General features: G+C 33.3%; 2 protein-coding genes across 4 annotated transcripts; both read right to left on the bottom strand.

The window, feature by feature from the left end:
* Window positions 1–1567: 1567 nt before the first annotated feature.
* LOC129300810 (uncharacterized) lies at window positions 1568–10661 on the bottom strand. 3 transcript variants are annotated; one of them, XM_054939410.1, is made up of 11 exons: window positions 10045–10661; window positions 9170–9496; window positions 8988–9097; window positions 8315–8514; window positions 7497–7664; window positions 5015–5329; window positions 3979–4128; window positions 3760–3909; window positions 3457–3663; window positions 3018–3235; window positions 1568–2927 (listed from the first exon to the last, which is right to left on the bottom strand). In XM_054939410.1, exons 1-11 carry the CDS (start codon window positions 10454–10456, stop codon window positions 1996–1998), a joined length of 3189 nt encoding a protein of 1062 aa, XP_054795385.1. In that variant the 5' UTR covers window positions 10457–10661; the 3' UTR covers window positions 1568–1995. The 3 variants fall into 3 exon arrangements, with proteins under 3 accessions (XP_054795385.1, XP_054795384.1, XP_054795383.1); XM_054939409.1 differs by having other exon boundaries at window positions 8988–9493; XM_054939408.1 differs by having other exon boundaries at window positions 8988–9496.
* A 2424-nt stretch (window positions 10662–13085) lies between these two features.
* Window positions 13086–18624, bottom strand: LOC129300809 (beta-glucosidase 44-like). Its single transcript, XM_054939407.1, has 11 exons — window positions 18306–18624; window positions 17089–17147; window positions 15837–15909; window positions 15642–15716; window positions 15467–15554; window positions 15099–15351; window positions 14671–14786; window positions 14370–14587; window positions 14244–14275; window positions 14057–14159; window positions 13086–13592 (listed from the first exon to the last, which is right to left on the bottom strand). Exons 1-11 carry the CDS (start codon window positions 18445–18447, stop codon window positions 13315–13317), a joined length of 1437 nt encoding a protein of 478 aa, XP_054795382.1. The 5' UTR covers window positions 18448–18624; the 3' UTR covers window positions 13086–13314.
* Between the last annotated feature and the right edge of the window lie 79 nt (window positions 18625–18703).

Here is an 18703-nt window from a genome sequence, read left to right on the forward strand (position 1 = left end):
TTATAAAATAAGGTACTTTCTTTTTTTAGATGCATGGTCTTTAATATAAAATTTTTTGTTTAAATTTTTTTCTCTCTCCTATTTTGATATTACTTGATCACTAAATAATCTCCTAACAATGACTTCCTCTATGTAAAATTTTTAAAAGCATTAGTAATTTTAATGTAAAATTATGAAAAAATATAACTTTGAATCCCTGTACTTTTTTTTTAGTGTTTTAAGTCTTTACACTTTTATTTTTAATATTTTAGATCCCTCCATAAACAAAGTATAGGTGTAAAGACTTTGGAGGGATCTAAAACATTAACAAACAAAAGTGTAAGGACCTAAAATATTTAAAAAAAAATATAAAGATTAATAATAAAAAGTGAGCAAAATGCAAGGATTCAAAATCATTATTATGTCATTATGAGGAATTGAGGGAGTATCTTGTTAATATGAACAAAATTGCTCAGTTATTGTATAGTACATCCGCCTCATTTTATAAGATGATTTTCAGAGTGATGTGAAGTTTTTGCAAGAAGTAATGATTTATTAACGAAACTTAGGGCATTTGGTTTCTATTTTTAATTTTTTTTATTTTTAAAAACAAAAATTATAAACTCATTTGGATAAGTGTTTTGAATTTAATTATTTTTAAAATTGTTTTATTTTTTATTTTTTTTAAATGAAAACATATTAAAGTTATTTTTATTTCTTTTTTTGTTTTCAAAGCACACCACATTTGATTATTAAAAAATATAATTCGCTCGACCAATTTTTATAATAAACTACCACCATTAAGCGCGCTTGTAATAATTCTTACCAACCTACTTTTAAATTCTAAAACTGTTTTTAAATTAATATAACTAAATATATTTTTATTTTATTTTTTTTGAAAAACGGTTCTAAAAATTATATTGCACAACAGTTTAAAAACAGAAAATGAGAACAGAAACCAAACATGATTATATTCTTTTCAATTTTTGTTTTATTTCCCCTGAAAATTGAAGCTACTTTTTATCAATCCTTATGGTTTCACTCGATTTTACTTTTAGTTCCTGTATTTTTTTGAATATTTACAGTCTATATAATTTTAAAAAATTGAATCACGTTTGTTTTATAAGTCTGTATAATTTCAGCTTTTTCCCTTTTTTTTTCCCTCTCACCAATGCTAATTCATGACCTTACGCTGTGTCGATATGATGCTGCTTCATCCTTGTCATCGGATACCTCATGAATTAAAAATTGAATTAAATCAAATCATATTTGATTGAGTTTTAAACAAGTTGAAACTATAATAATTATTTTTCAAATAGAAAAAAAGGATTTCTTCAGTACATTAAGTGGGCGTCTACATAACTCATGAAATTGGAGAAATATTTCATTATTCATTAATTTTAAAAATTACAACTCATACATTTTTTAAATATACAAAAAAAATTACGCAAGTGCGTATTCCAGCAGCATATAATAACTGCCTCGAATTTATTATTCACCATTTGTCGATTAACAGAATATGACTTTTTTTTTTTTTTTTTTGTATCTAGGGCATAACAACACTTGTGCATCAGACAAAGTTAATGAAATCACATGATTTATTTGGATACCGCTCAAGAAAAGTTTTATAGACATAAAAATTGTCATAAAATTTCACTATATATATATATATATATATTCTATGGCATTAAGTACATCCGACAATGAAACCTTCATTGTGCCAGGCCGAAAACTGTCTCCATGCTACACAGGCCTTGGCTCAGCAAAACTGTCAGCAAAGAGAACTAATGGCAATTGCCAATATGTTGAAATCACAAAGAATCATGCCTCATCAGCCCAGGCTTGCAACTTCTCACTACTTTTCAAGTACAGCTACTTCCAACCCTCTTTGTTTTCCAACCCCCCCCAAAAAAAAAAAAAAAATACAACGGGGCAGTCTTCGACCAAAACATGACCTCGGCACAAACCAATCACAGCCAGCCAGCATCAAATCGACCATTTTATCTTATAGCTACATTATGAGGGACGAATGCTCCGTTTGGTTGTTCTACCCTCTCTCCTTCCTTTCTTTTTCAGCAAGGAAGCAAGAGTAACGTTGAGAGACCCATCCTCTCCACCCCTCGTGTTTTCCGCTTCTGTCAAAAAATTCAAATCTATAGCTTGCTCATCAACTGGCTCTGATATTGCCTTGCCCTTCTTGATTTTCTTCTTTTTCAGAAAAGAAGCAAGGGTAACATCAGTAGGCACATTCTCTCCAATGTTTTTGGGTTCCATAGCACCATCCAAAAACATAGTCTGCTCGCAGACTAGCTCTGACATTGCCTTCCCATTGTCATCAGCTTCAATGATTGACATGTTCTTCAAATTGGAAGAATGATTGTGGACCAATAGAGTCCCTGGTGTAACATCAATACAACCTTCATCTAAATTCTTGTCTTGCATGAACGACATTTCTTGGTTTCTGTCATGACCGTGGCGCACTTCTTCAGAAAGCAATTCATGTCCCTTCTTCAAACTAAAAGGCATGTAATCACAAGTTCTTTTGGCAGCCCGACGAGATCTCCGTGATTTTTTTACGAAACTACTAGCATAGGAAGCAGCCTGAGTCATTTGATCGGTATTTTTAAACTGTTTGTTTGATATATTGCGTATAAATCTAGCAAGAGTTATATTGTCTTCATCCTGACTTTCTAAAATCTGCATAGAAGATATGCTTCCAGGTTTTGGCATTTTATACTTAACCAGGTGGTCCTCTGCCGTTTCAACACTAACCATTCCATTGCGTTTCCCTGTCTTCTTTCTTTCCTTCTTTGAAGTAGTATTTCTGGCAACCTTGCGACCTACAGCTGCACCATCAGATATATTTGCAGAGAGCATTGAGTTTCTTCCAGTTTGGTGTTTTGATGGGTTCATGGAAGAGATTTTCTCAGATTGCCCATCTGTAGTCCCTGCACAAGTATGGCTCTCGTTATGTAATTCATTAAAACCCTTCCACATTTGATTTGACTCCATTAGCTTATTGATATTATTATGCCCACCTAAATCCTCTTGGTAATTTGTTGTCATCACAACCGAGTCCAGTGGGGAATGATCATACACTGCTTCAACAGAATTGTCCTCCAAATGCGATCCAATAATTTTTGGCTTGTGGACACCATGCCCACTACAAGGCTCAACCTTGTCAACCTGTGCCTTCTTGAGACAACTTTGAGCCTTTTTTGCACGTTTTTGGGGCCTCTTCTTCTTGGAAGCATTGCTACATTAAATAAATGAAATCATAAATAAATGCGAAGGACATTAAATAAAGTGTAGCCAACATTCAATTCCTAACAAAGTGAAGGGCATTAAATAAACGTGCAACTTCTTTACCCACTCTTAACATACTAAGACAATTTAACCCTAACAAAGCTGTAACTTGCTAATTGATTGGGAGAGGGAGGGGGTAAGGAGGAAAACAAACAAAGAAGCACTTTGAACCTTGACTTGCTCTTCCGCTTCTGAGGGAGGCTCACAGCATCTGGATCAGGTGGTGGATCTATCATTGCCAAGGGAAGAAAATCATTTAGAGAAAGGCACGGCCGTTCAGACTCCCGATCAACAAAGTTACTGATTAAAGCAGATTTTTGCATCTTTCTAGCTTCTTGAAGCATAGGGACTTGGTCAGGACATAGAACCCGCCATCTCCTGATCAAAGACAAAATTATAAGTCATGAAAACAAAAAATTTAGGTGATAGTAAATTATATTTTTGTCCACTATATCATCAAATAAGAAGTCATACTTCCTGCATTGACTGTCAGTTCGTGGAGGCACATCTGCAGCAACCTTTGACCAGAAGAATCCATGTTTGGCAATTGCTTTTTTCAACCTTGAATCTTCTTCCTTAGTCCATCCACCCCATTTCAAGGAGGGATCCAAACTATTGACGTATCTGAATGCTCAACAACTTTAGCAATAATCTCAAGTCATCAAATATACATAAAATTTTAACATTCATTACCTGTCTCTGCACTGAGCTTGGGTCCGGCCAGGAACAAATTTAGCTATCTGATTCCATTTCCGTCCAAAGAGATGGACGGCCACTGTTAAGCGCTCATCTTCTTCTGCAGTAAAGCTCCCTTTCCTATCAGGACAGAGTGACTTCTTCCATCTGAATATCAATTCGAACAAATTGCATTAATTGACTAACTAGGGCAGACATTGAAAGAATTCCTAATTCCTTCCTCTCTACTAATAATCACATAACATTAATACAAAGATGAACTTTATCTGCATACTTTACTTGCAGAAACTACTAGTTTGTAGATAAAACCTATAATAAGTAAAAGCAGCAGCATTTGTCTCAAATAAAATATGAAGAAAGAAGGGTGCAGAAAACTGTCAGCAGATACTAAGCACATGAAACATAAAATCAAAAAGCTGTGTAACAAAAACAGCATCTCAATGTTTCTTGCATCAATGACTAAGTTTTATTATGAGAGTATCATATTGTTAAGAGATGAGGGTATCATTTTAAATTCAAGGATTTCAACAGTTTGTAACCATGTAAGAATTATAAGCAAGAAAAATTTTATCGGCTCCAGCAAATTCCTGTATTACTATGTCCCTATCATCCAAGGAAAGGAAACAAGCAATGAAATCTATCAATTCAGCAATGTACAAGTCACCATTCACATTTCTTTTAATAAAGCAAACAAGAACATTCAAGATATATGGCATTATGCTTTGGATAGCATTAACTGAAAAACAATTCTCCAAGTGACAATGAGATAAAAGAAAAATCAGTTCAGCTGAGGTTCAAATGGGAGGCAAAACAAATCAAAAGCTATGGGAAGTTAATTTATGTCTTTAGGACATAGTAACATTTTGTAGACGAAAGGCATGGTGCACTCATCCATCAACTACCAGCATATCAGTAAATGAAGAGTATGCAAGAAATAAAATGTCAGTTGTCCTATTTTTGAACGGCATACTACCATGGAAAAATTGTATGCATATATTAAATCATAAAATGACTCATAACATAGCGGACCAACCTATTAGAGCATTGAGTTCCCGTCCTTCGTTCTAAAACAGAAGCAACAGACTGCCAATTGCTGACACCAAAAATTGAGACAGCATAACAAAGTTGAGCATCTTCTTCCTCAGTCCATTCACTATTTAGCATGGCAGGATTTAAACTCCTTTGGTATCGTGCCAAGCACTGAAATGGGGTCCTATTTGTGTTCAGCAATGCAGCAATTTTAAACCAGTCCCTATTGCCAATCTCTTGGATTATATGCAAAAGCAACTTGTCCTCCTCACATGTCCATGGACTATGATTGATCAATGGATCTTCACAATTTAACCACCTGTTGGTATCAACCATAAAAAAACATACTGAAAAGCAAGTAAAGGAAATTTGCAATCCATGCATAATAGGGGAATCATTCTACAGTCTCAATTATGTGTTCAAGAAATGAGAATCACAGACATCTGTGATCACAATCATCACAGACATATTAAATGCCACCATGTTAAAAAAATTCATGTCATATACAGTCCCACCTGCATGATCTATGTTGATCTTGCACTCTTATTGAAACCCAAAAGTGACAAACTGTCTGTGATGGTATCATCATAGATGCCCGCAATGCTCGAGGAGAAAGACATTCTTCACAAAAAGAACATAAACATGAAATAATAATCAAAGAACTGTGTAGAAAAGACCAAGAAAATGACAGGAAACAGTAACAAGTCAAATAATGCACAAGCATATCTAGACTATAATGCATATGGCACAGATCAAAAGTTATAAAATGATTTGACTGGTCAATTATGTTTCACGTCCAGATAAGTTCTTCGACAATTTGAAGAATTAAATGGTATCTTCAATCTTCAAGTTGAATGACAAGGTAGAAAATGCAAATAAAATAAACTTGAGGATTTGGGCCAAATACAAAGTCTGGAGAAAATAGGATTCACCCAAGCTTTTACTCTCTCAAGGAATATTAAGAAGTCCACAAAACACATATTAACATCTGTAGCAAACTGTTTCAGCAGTTCAAGCTATAAGTCACACAATCCACAAGAAGATCATGATGTAGATATTTCTACAATCAGACAAAACTTGAATACCGCACGTAGAAAGGAATCAAATTTTACCATCACTATGTCACACAACATGGTCGATGCTTCTTCATTTGACAATACAGCTATACCATGCAATGTTGGAACTGTGCTCTTCTATAGCAATCTGGATAGGCTTAGTATTGATGGCATCACTGAATACAATAGGATTTTCTACTGTATCAAAGAAAAGCTAAGATCACCTGGAATCCTCTCATGGCTTGTGTTTTCTTACACCATGGAACAAAACTTCAGGGCGTCTTGAAGTCTTGGGCTAATAAGTATATTAGAACTCAAATACAAGCATAGCACTCTAATGTCCAAAAAAGAGGACAACTACTTGGTCCATTTGTAAGGGCCATATTTGTTGCAGTAATTCTTTGTTGGGTTGGGCCTGCTAGTAAAGTATTAATACTATTGGACACTTCACTTTTCTCTGTTAGCAGTAGAATGGATAGAAAAATTTCACAGCACCCAGCCTAAATTAATAATTGAAAAGAGCAAAACAAGAAATCCTTTAACATTTGATGTTGCAATCTATTTCTGTCGAAGTAGGATCTGTCTTAAAATAAATACATCAGTCCAAATATATTTGTCAGTTCATTAAACCTGAAGACTGATTCATAATCCAATGATTTGATCATCAAACCGTATTATAGTGGAAAAGCATTTTCTATAAAATTTAGCACCTCATTGTTAAAAAAAGCACTAAAGCTTTGTGCGAAACATGCCAATGCATTTCTTAGAGGTTCTGGGTTCAATGTAGCATGCAACCAATTTCGATAGAGCAGATGGAATTTATCCGATCAACAAGTTCGCTTCATCAATTAAGTCCAGTTTCATGGAAAACTAGCTGGTCAACCCAGTTTTTGACTAGCATTGACCATTTCTTCTAGAGGCTGGTTTGAAGGGTCATTCAGACTGACGACAGTCCAGCACATTAGGTTTGTAGTCAAACAGGCCATCTGGTCCAATTCTCTTAACACTGATAACTAGGTTCCTTTTTGCTGCCAATAAATACGAAGAGGTCAAAACTATTGGTCTGTTTTAATTGTTTTTTATATGGAAGTGCAAACATCAGCAATCTCACCCATGTAAAGCCTATAAAAACATGCTGTGAATAAGTTTTGTCCACACTTTTCTCGTAACAAATTGGCTGAACATGATTTTTCTCAAACACAATAGAACAAGCAGAATAGTATAATAAGAATAATTTTTTTTTTTTGGTTTAAATCTCACAGATATGTGCTGAAACTCTTTCCCCACATATGAAACATATAACATCCAATAAACGTAGTGAATAATAAAAAATCAGAACTATGTTTTCATCAATATCAAGACATCACATGAATTGAAGCATTTTAAGTTCCAGGAAAAAAAGTGAAGTTTACAAATTGATAAACTCTTTACCTTGCTTCACATTCTGCACCAGTACGACCAGTAACATACTTGGAAGCCAACTGATCCCAATTGAATTCAGGCAGAAACTTTCTGATGTTCTCTGGCGTAATCTCAAGATCTTTAATAGATACAAGCATGTTATCAAAGTTATTTGCATATCCACACGACCACTCTGAACTGTCAAGGAGGTAAAAAAAAAAAATCACAACTGAGGAAAAGGAGAAAGGTCAAATGATGCACTTTCCAATGTATGAATCCATGTTTCTTGTGCTGACGTACTGAAAGATAGATTCTTCAGTGCTAGTCTGAAATGGGCTCAAAACCATATATTATTTTATAAAATATAAATTCTTATACTTAAACAAATGATCAAACCATATTTATGCCTTTTATTCTAATATATATATATAATTGAATGTAACATTCACATATTATTCATCCATTACTTTCTATTAGAATATATTATTTTTAACTATTCTTTTTAATAATTTGTGTGAGGACTTGTAAAGCATGGTTAACATACTAGGTTACAAGCTATGAAACACAGACCCAAAAAAAGATGCGTCTATGTTTAACATGACATGACAACACTAAAGAAAACATAAATGAGCTTCAGATTGTCACACATCACCATATACATGTTAGTGTTCATGATCTCCAACTTATGATATATTAATTACAAAAAATTGAGCAGTAAAATTGAGAGATAAGCCAAGTTTACACAGTTTAAGAGGTATAGATAGTTACTAAAGCAAATTTTCTGAAGATAAGTATAATTTCTAGAGCCTTCACTGCAACATACATGAGAAAAAAAGAAATAACATTACCTGTCTTGATTTATTGACATTTGAAGCAAAATTTCTTGAAATTGTTGCTTTATTCCCTTAGCAAGATTCTCCCTCTCCACACTAGACCACTTTTTCCGATCCAATGAGAATGGAGATCGTTCCAACACCATCCTATATTTAGCAACATGAGCATTCTCAGCTGGGCCATAACACATTGGAGATATTTTTTTATCATTAATCTGTGAAAAATTAAAATAGAAAAAATCTTAGAATTGAGAATTGCCTCTGTTTGTATAAGCTTAAGGAAAACTCAATCACAAAAAATAAAATATCATGCAGTAAACTAATTACAGGTAGATTAATAAACACTCTTCCTGTGCACTTTATAATGCTTTCACCAATCAAAGTACGTTCACTGTGTTTTCTTCCCAATCATGGCCATGACCACCAATCATTAGATCTTTTATCAATCCCTTTTTACTTACCCCAATCAATTTCAATGATGGATATAAGTGACAAACATATTGGAAACAGAAACTTACAGGAGTTACTTCAATTTCATTAAATGATATTTAGAATGAGTAAAACCCAACAACTAGCTAGTGCTACTCAGCCATTGAATGCACACCCAGTGATTTCTTAACATAAACTACAGCACATGCTTTGGAGTGCAGTAATGAAAAAGTATTAAAGACGATGTTTCTCGACCCACCTTTGTGGTACTTGAAGCAGTAGACTTTTTTGCTGATATTAACAGTATGCGGGGATCCTTTTTCAGTGATATAGCTTGCCCTGTTCTTCTTATGCATGAAACCTGAAAATCTTTAAGAAGTTTAACTCTTTCCCTTAACTGTTTGTTTTCTTGAATTTTTGCTTCCATCTGAATCAACTTACTTCGCAGTAACTTCTGGAAAGATCTATTCTTCTTGATTGCATCAATAAAAACCTGAGCAGACAAAGGAAATCTTGATCTTTTGTCCAGTAACTTGGATGGCTTGCAAGCCTTGGGTTCACACCTTTCATTGATGTTACAAGGATGTCTCTCAACTTCAGCAGTAGTTAATAAACTGGTGGTCTTAATAGCATCCTGAGAAACAGGGCATGATTCACCGGGATCTAATCCCTTAGATGCCACGCTGTTATCAAATTCCTCCTCAGAGCCTAGACCTGAGGTATGAGCTCCCTCAGCCATTTTATCCACATTATCTTCATCAGGGCCTGCTATTTTTAGAATCCAACGTTATTCTAAGGATTCAGGAAAGAGAGATGGATATAAATAGACATAATAATATAAAAATATAATCGAAAGAATAAAAACATAACACTACACACTATGGCCAAACAATACAAAACGCCCAAACATACAAGAGTAAAAGTTAGTCAAGTCAGTGAAAAAAAAAATGATTGGACCAACCAAGCGATGAAGAGTAACGTAAGAATCAATCGTTGTCATCGAAAATGTTCAATGCAACTATCAATTAGCCCAAAACAATATAAGAAAGAGAAAAGTTCAAGGTCCTCCCCCCCCCCCCCCCGACAGGACATTTGGTATTAGTATTTGGAAAGATAAACTCTCACAAATGCACACAATAATCGAGGAGCAAAACTAAATAATACTCAATTCCAATCACCACCTATATTTAAAACAAAGCATGGAAGCAGATATTGCTAAACTTAACGGCAAGTGGTAAGCAGCCAGCCACGATACACCATCAAAATCAAATTTATCATGAAAAAAATAAATGAATACAGGATGCCAAGCAGCCTACCTCTTTCATAAGCAGAAAAGCGTCTCATAATGGCACGGAGGGTTTCCATGTCATCTTCATCATCATCAGACAAAGAAAGCGCCGGAAGAATTTTCAATGGCTTGAATGACGAAGGCTGGTAAAGCTCCTGCACTCTTTTGAGATACTGAAGGTCCCTCTGCTCGTCGTCAGAGTCTGACACGGGGACGAGAGCATCGCCGGGGCCCAACAGCGGGTCCGATGCTTTGGGAACCACCGCGTCTGCATTATAATCATCGTCGGGAGCGACAGTAGAAGATGGTTTAATACCATCGGGGTTAGTGCCGGCGATCATGCAGGCTCGTGCGAGGGCTTCCATGTCCTCCTTGAAACCGTCATCGTCTTCGCCGGAGGAGAGGTCATCTTCGTCGTTTTCGTCGGCACGAGGAGCCATTGCGCGTTGCAAAAGAGAGGCCACAAAGCAGAAACTAGGGTTTTGCAGAGAAGTACGGAGGAAGAGGGAAGAGAGAGAGAGCGTTGCAGTTGCTTGGGGAAGCTTGAATTGAGGTTTGCGAGCGCTTCGCTGCGTTATAACGGAAGTCTGCTAGCGGATGGTTTCTTGATGCGTCAGGAGGCGCGAGAATCAGGAGAGACTTGTTCGGGTTAAGATTGGGCCTCGGTGGAGATACCTAAATAAACCGACTTTATTTATTTCTTTTTCAAAAATTTAAACCGGCTTCGAGCAATATTTTATTTCAAGCTAATGGAGTTCCAAATGCTTTTTTATTATTATTATTATTATTATTATTTTAAATTTGAAGCGGGGCAAAGATCCAATTTCCTTGAAGTTAATTTTAAAAATATATGTAATAAATATTTCTCTTAAATAAACATGTAAACATGATGAGTTTTGAAATTTAAAGATTAATTTAAATTTTGACATATTTTAATAAATTATAAAGTGAAAACCTTTCTATTTCTTTATCATCATTTTCCCTCCACCTCTCTAACCGTAATCATTCATCAGATTCATGACTAAAATAGATTCATTTAATATAATAATATCACTAGTTGTGATTAGAAAGTGGAGGGAAAAGAATAATAAAAAAATGAAGAGATTTGTGTCCATAAATTACTATCTCTTATACTTTTTATAAAAGAATTTTAGGATAATAATCATGATCCTATTTATAAGAAACAATTATCTCTTATTTAGAGCATTTATTATAATGTTCTGTTAAAAAGAAGTATTTATTAATACGATCAATTATTAAAAGCTTAATGACAATACTTTTGTAATATATTTATTCACCCTAACTATTTTTAACTACCTTTTTTTATCTTTTTTCTCAAGTTATCTCCACAGCTGACATTTATAAAATTAATTTCTTAAAGAATTAGAGTGTCGTTTAAGAGATTGTCCTCTTTTGGGAAGTACTCTCCTTGCAAGCTTCAAAAATCAAATTCTAAAATGTACTGTTTCATTAATTATAGGAATTATTTAGTTTATTTTTTTAATTTCAAATATAATTATTATACTTCATCAATTCTTTGAAACTATGTGAATTGATTATTTTCTTTTATATTTAAAAACAGATGGATTACTTGGTAGATTATATTATTTCTCTTAAAAAATATACGATATTTTTTTTAGATGAGATGTTAAAAAATAGGAAAAAATACTATATAGGTCTCATAGAGAAAAGTTATTTATAAATAAGTCACACAAAATTTTAAAACTATAATCAAGTTCCTTAAAACATGAGTGTAATTTGAAATTGAAGTATAAAGATAATGTTGTTCTTATTAAAAATACTAAAATTGTAAAATATTGAAATAATAATTATAAATTATTAATGAAATAATTGTAAATAATTAATATTAAATTTTGTTAATAATACATGATCAATTTAATAATTTGATATGTGAATTTATAGTTGTAAAATGTTAAAGTAATAGTTATAAATTATTAATGAACTAGTTGCATAAAATTTCTATTAAACTTGTAATACATAATCTATTTAATTATGAGATATGTGAAATTATAATTGTGAAGTTACACATAATTTTTCGTAAACAATACACAGCATTTTTATTTTCTTCAATGAATGAGTTTTTCCAAAAAATACTCTTAATAAACAAACAAATCAATCAATCATTTAACTTTAAATGAGACACCCTATTAAATGAAAACAATTATAAAAAATGATGTTAATTTAAAAATAATTAATTAAATTATTGGAGGCTGTGGTTTGAATAAAAATACCTTTTTTTTTCACCAAAAATTGAAGGGAGTATGTAAATTTGCAGTCAAGGAGTGAAAGAAATAACAAATGAATCTAGTTTAACATATGATCCCAATAATATATTTTTGATGGTATTTTATTTTACACTCCCTACATTTTTATTATAAAAAATTGCCATATATTTATTTTTTTTCAAAAGCAAAACTGCAAATTTCAAAAAGTATTTATTATTTTTTTCAAAATTACCTCTTCTAAAGTCAAAGTTTATTTACACAAGATAAATTTGTATCATTAATTATAAAGATAATTTAGTCTAATTTTTTTAATTTCAGACATAATAATAGAGAAAATAATAAAGCAAAAACTAATAAAGATATAATTGTTTTCATAGCTTCAAAATCCTAACAGGTTCCAAGTGTTAATTGCTCCCGGGCCCCCACTCCGCGGCAATTCCACCTCTACATCGAGTCTAAACGTCACATTTTGTAAAGCAAAACTAGATATGATCTATTGAAACTTTCAAATAACCCTAAAAATCTATTTGATTAATAAATCTTGACTTCTTTTTTTTCAAAATCTATTTAATTATCGCACATGGAATTGATTGCATTAGAGGTGTAGCATGGCAAATGCATTAAACATTTAAATTCCTACTCTAAAATATAAAATTTATGTCTCGTTTAAGAGAGGTGGTGTGACACAATGAGTAACTTTTGTGAGACTGCCTTTCAATTTCTTACACCAGTCAGTAACTCTAGGCCATCTAACACTGTACAAGTCTTAACTGTTATAGATTTACATGTAGATATGTAAATTTATGAATTGAACTTCTGTTCCTTCCCATCAAAGTTAGTTTATTAATGCCATCATTTTTGTTCTGGGTACATGTTGATGTTGATACAATTTTTATTCCAAGACCAGTGTAGTTAGCGGAGCTAACAACATCATTTTATTCCAAGACTAGCATTGATTAAAGACAACACGTGATTACATTTTCAAAAAGCTCTCGCTAACCCAATAAACCACACAAACTAGGATTCAGTAGTCAATTTCTACATTCTGCTTATTACTGCTTCTTTCTGGTGATAAGCTGCTTGAACCAATATGCAGACATCTTGGGGTACCTCTTGAGGGTTTTAAAATCAACATATGTAATGCCAAACCTTGATGTGTAGCCTAATCTCCACTCAAAGTTATCAAGCAAGGACCAGGCAAAGTAACCAACCACATTTGCTCCTTCATCAGCTGCTTTCTTTAGCTGTGTCAAGTAACCTTTGTAGTAATTGATCCTCGTGGTGTCATGCAGCCCCTTGGCAAGTGTTACATTACCCGGATCGTCCATGCCTACAAACAATAAGCATGTCACAGTCACAGATTAGTTCAACTCAAAAGATTAATGACATGTTTGGTATGTAGAGGAGTCCTTTCTATAATGGAAAAGGGACATAGAAAGTTAGGCTTGTGTGTAAAGCTGTCAATAAGAGCTGGCTCAACCTTTAAGATAGTTCAAGCTCATAAACTCACATATCCCAAATTGATCGTATTTTTCAATTGTGGCCCTCATTAACAGGGTTCAGGGTCAGGCCAGAAAGCACGCATAAATCGTCATAGATTAGTTCAACTCAAAAGATTAATGACATGTTCAGTACGGAGAGAAGTCCTTTCTAAAATGGAAAAGGGAGAGGGAAAGTTGGACTTACTTGTTTGGTATGTTAAAAATTGATAGTACACTTATTCTCGTTCCTACTTTATACCAAACATGTCATAAGAGTTGGTGAAACTAGAAACAATGCCTGCTTTTTACTAACCATTTTCAGATAAGATCACAGTAGGGTTTCCATAACGTTCCTTGACATACATCAATGCTTTATACATGCCCCATGGAACATTGTAGAGCCAATATGAGTTTGCCTGCAAAATTGTCATCAGTTATATCTAAGTTAATGCAGGATTTGTGAATTTATAAAGCAAATCTGATACTTGGATCAAGCTTACTCTTGGACCAACAGGGACTCCGTTCTTTGCATCTGGCATTAGTCAAGAGAAAATCATTATTAGTAGTAGCTAAAGTAGCCTGAAATTTCTAAATAAAATTGTGAATATAATGGAAGGTGATCTTACAGGCAAATCCTGCGTGCCAGTCCATTTGGTAGCTTGGGACTTTTGGTTCATGTTGATGGTTATCATACATGTAGTAAGTGGTGTACTGATTGATACCAACAAAATCGATGGAGCCTTTCACCATCTTGACTTCCTCCTGAGTGAACTTGGGAAGCCTTTTCCCAACAATGTTTTGGATAGTCTTTGGATACTCACCATACACAATAGGATGGAGGAACCTGCATGAATTTAAACCTTGTAACTATTTATTAGTGTGAAAACCATGGAAGGGAGTCATATACAGATATTTTCAAGGTTTTACCATCCAAGGTGGAAGTCTCTGGCTCTCTGAGCTGCATAATTGTCAGCCTTCGATCTTGTAAGATTCTCATACCAAACAAAATCCAAAAGAATTCCAATCCTTCCCTTTTGTTTTTCCTGCAACAAGCACATTCATCACTACATTAGAAATTTCTGACACTTCACGAGTTTTCCCATTTAAAAGACTTAGAATGTTAAGCAATGTTTGACGTGTTTTTATTGTGGTAGTATGTGATACCAAATCCCACATTGAGTGAGGTATTTAAGTGGGTTGGTCCTCCTACCTTAACAACTAACTTTTGGGATAAAGTTTCTCATCTCACTTAGATACTGAAATGAGAAATGCATTTGTCTTATTTTGTTTTTAGGTACACCTCCTGTTTATATTTTAGAAAATACTTTTCTATATACCAAACATGCTAGTAGTACCTGGTACTTTATTCTGTATCTATGAACTGCAGCTGCATGTGATAGTATCAAATTGTGGGCGACAATGTAAGGTTCGGTGCCGGAATTTCCAGCTGTACAATTTCCATAAGGTTTTGAGCACCTTCCAGGAGCAAAGAAGCCATTATCATAACCAAGAGCAGCTACCACTCTAGGCTCATTAAATGTCATCCAGTTCTTCACCCTGTCTCCAAAAGTCTTGAAACAAAACTCTGCATAATCTGCAAAATCATTCCTGCAGTGTTTGAAGCTTTGATCAGATATATATACCAATACCAGTCTGGCATAATCAAAACATCTGAATATGCAATTAAGTGGAAGCACACAATAATACATAATACCGTACTTACACTACATTGCGACTCAATAGTCCCTTGTATCTCAACTCAAGAGCCAAAGGAAGGTCATAATGGTACAAGTTTGCATATGGAGTAATGCCTGAACAGGTCCAGAAGCATATATGTGAGCAAATATATACACACACGTGTGTGTGTGTGTGGTATTATAGAGTTGATCGAAGTTTACCTCGTTTTAGTAAGTAATCGATCAACCTATTGTAGTATGCAACTCCTTTCCAATTTATTTGGCCAGTTCCATCTGCAGATGTTGGGTGTTCAATCATCAAAAGGGTTCTTCGAAGTTACTAATGTTTATTTGGGACTAAATATAAGGTTTCCGTTGTTTAATAACTTATAAGTGTAATGAAATGAAGAATTACTTGGGAAATTCTGGACCATGAAATTGAGAACCGATAAGCATCAAAATTTAGGTTTGCCATGAGGTCCACGTCTTCCTGTGAAAATAAAGATAGTTAATGCAGCCGAAGACAGCTAGAACTAATGAACTACGTATTACTTATCTTATTTCTTAGAACTATGTGGAAAGTAAATGGAAGATTATAACAGCCAGTTTGTTTGAAGATTTTAAAGTGATTTTACTTGGTTCTAAACTTGAAAAAGTTGTTGGTAGTATGAGGAAATTTAAACTAAACACGCAAGGATTTGTTGGAAAAAGTTTATTTTAATGTTATTTGGAATAACTTATAAAAAAAACTAAAAATAGATTTTTTCCCCAATAAAATTTTTATGATTAACAACTTAAATATTAAACTTGTATAAATTAATTTATGAAAACAATTTAAAAAAACTGGCCCTTAGACTATGCTTCAAACCAGTTAGACAGAAGCTTTTACAACTTTTGAAACAAAACTGTCTTTTTTTTACTAAAATCAATCGTTTCTGCTCGTATTTAAAAAAAAAAAAAACTAATGAGTTTCCATATGTATACATATATGAAAATATAAATAAGTTTGGTTATAGTCAGGAAAATGAGTTAGACTTATTGATCTACTCGTTCAAGTCCTTTTTTTGGGATTGGGCTTTTAAAATTGTGGTACTTAACAGAAAAAAGAAGAAGAAATTTAGTCTAACTTGTTTAAGATTTTTTAAAAAATAACTCGAGCTCAAACTACTTGTTTATTTTATTTAAATACTAGAAAATTAGATATTTTATATTTTTAAATTAAATTTAAATTTTAAAATATATGATTGTATTTTAAAATTAATACTTATATTATTTATTTTAGATTTTAAAATATCTTAATTTGTGTTTTAGAGCATAAATTACTATAAAAACAAATTTAATTTTTAAAAGTAAAATAAAATTAAAAAAAAAAGCTTTCAAACTTAACTCTAAGCCCAATTAATAAGAGTCAGCTTTTAAAAAAATCAGTATGAAAGTAAAAGAAGTTTTGGCTCAAGACGGATCATTCAGGTCCCTTTCGATGAACTTGAAGGGCTTCTTTTTCACCTTAGTGCAATCATTCTGGCATTAGTCCAACGTGATGTATAATTTTTTTTTAATTATCATTTTCCCTTTCCTAATGCTTTAAGGAAAAGTGTCAATCCATGGTTATAGGAATCTATAAAAGGATTAATTTTGCAATATTATAATGTTTAAAGACTTACAGTACCTTGTAACGATGATACTGATCAACCGAAACATCCGCGGAGCCATTGTTGGCAATAATTCCTGTTCACCGACACCAATATATAATTAATTACACACACTTTAGTGAAATGCAAAAGTAAAATTATTCTTATTCATCTGTCTTTTTAAGAATTTAAATTTAAATTACCATCAATTGCTAGTATATTTTAATTATGGCCTTTTTTATCCTAATCTTAATTTTAAAAGGCCTAGTAAAATAAATTAAGGGGCACATCAAACTTAAAAATAAGAAAACTTCACCAAATTTGGATCTAAACGATGACTAATCATAACCCTTATAAGACATCATCCCAATAATGCACCGACGGAAAAACTAACCCATGCTTTTGTGCTACCACCTTTTTTTATGTATAAAATATTTTTAACTAAAATACACTGACAAAAAATAGTATGAAAGTTATTATTTTAATTTTTTGTAACTTATTTAATAATCCTACCAATGGTTAATTATTTGTTAAATTAGAGCAAGCAATTTTGATATACTTATGAAGACATTTTAAGTGAAAAAAAATTATTAATGACTCTTAAAATTTGAAGTGCTTTATATATTAAAACATGTTATTTAGTTTATAAAACATAACCTTGTAGTTCAGAAAAACAAAATAATGAAATAAAATTAATGTAGTGTGTGTGTGTTTGGGACAACGAGACTTCTAGCTCAACCCATGTCCTGTCCCACTATGCTGCAAGCAAACCATTTCAATATGATTAGGAATTGAGATTCCATGAATTAAGTCCCGTTTGATTAATATAAATGAAATGAAATAAATTAAAAAAATTAATATAAAATTAAATTATATCATCTTTCTTATAATAATATTATAAATGTGAGAATCACTATACCTTTAAAAATTTCATGAATCATAATTCTCAACCTTATAAATTAAATTATCTATCTCTTTTATCATATGGTTCATTATCTCTTTTAATCATCTCATTTTTATCTTTTTTTTTCAATCCATTTAATTCTATTTTTTTTCAATAATCAAATGTACCTTGGACACAATAAAAAATCAAGAGCTAAAACAGGTGGCGTAGTTTATTAAGAAATGGATCAACAATAAATCTTATTTCATTAGATAATCGCGAATAACATTGAAATAATATATATACTCACACATGTATGTATGTATGTAGGTAGGTACATAAAAAGAGAGTGATGAAAATGAGAATACAAACCAGGCTTCTTGGCGAAAACATCCCAAATGCTGGGACCGCGGCCGTCTTTGTTGGCCATGCCCTCCACTTGATAGGCCGACGTCGCCGTTCCGAACACGAACCCCTTCCGGAAGCTCTCTCTGCTCAGCCCTCCGGTGTCCATCTTTACTTTGCTCGCCGGAGTTGCCACCTCATCTGCCTCCCCTTGCACCCGCCGCGCACTGGATCACCACCACCAAGTATACCCACATCCACATCCATCCCCGACAATAACCGCCGGTCTCCATCTTCAACACAGAGACAGAGAGAGGGAGAGGGAGAGGGAGAAGAGAGAAAGAGAGAAACAAGTGAAGATTAATACAGGAGGCTCAGTGAGAAGGTTGGCTTTATATAGGCCCCATTTCATGTCGACGTGTGCA

Source organism: Prosopis cineraria, unplaced genomic scaffold, assembly GCF_029017545.1.
Source record: "Prosopis cineraria cultivar Desert tree isolate PC_DT_omini unplaced genomic scaffold, ASM2901754v1 PC1758, whole genome shotgun sequence".
Lineage (NCBI taxonomy): Eukaryota > Viridiplantae > Streptophyta > Magnoliopsida > Fabales > Fabaceae > Prosopis > Prosopis cineraria.

Coding starts and splice junctions, on each gene's coding strand:
- LOC129300810 (XM_054939408.1), bottom strand. CDS start 10,456: ATGGCTCCTCGTGCCGACGAAAACGACGAAGATGACCTCTCCTCCGGC. Junction 3,664..3,759: donor ACTGACAGTCAATGCAGGAA/GTATGACTTCTT, acceptor GTCTTTGATCAG/GAGATGGCGGGTTCTATGTC. Junction 3,236..3,456: donor AAGCGGAAGAGCAAGTCAAG/GTTCAAAGTGCT, acceptor TATTTAATGTAG/CAATGCTTCCAAGAAGAAGA.
- LOC129300809 (XM_054939407.1), bottom strand. CDS start 18,447: ATGGACACCGGAGGGCTGAGCAGAGAGAGCTTCCGGAAGGGGTTCGTG. Junction 15,717..15,836: donor TTCATGGTCCAGAATTTCCC/AAGTAATTCTTC, acceptor ACCCAACATCTG/CAGATGGAACTGGCCAAATA. Junction 13,593..14,056: donor TGTGATCTTATCTGAAAATG/GTTAGTAAAAAG, acceptor TATTGTTTGTAG/GCATGGACGATCCGGGTAAT.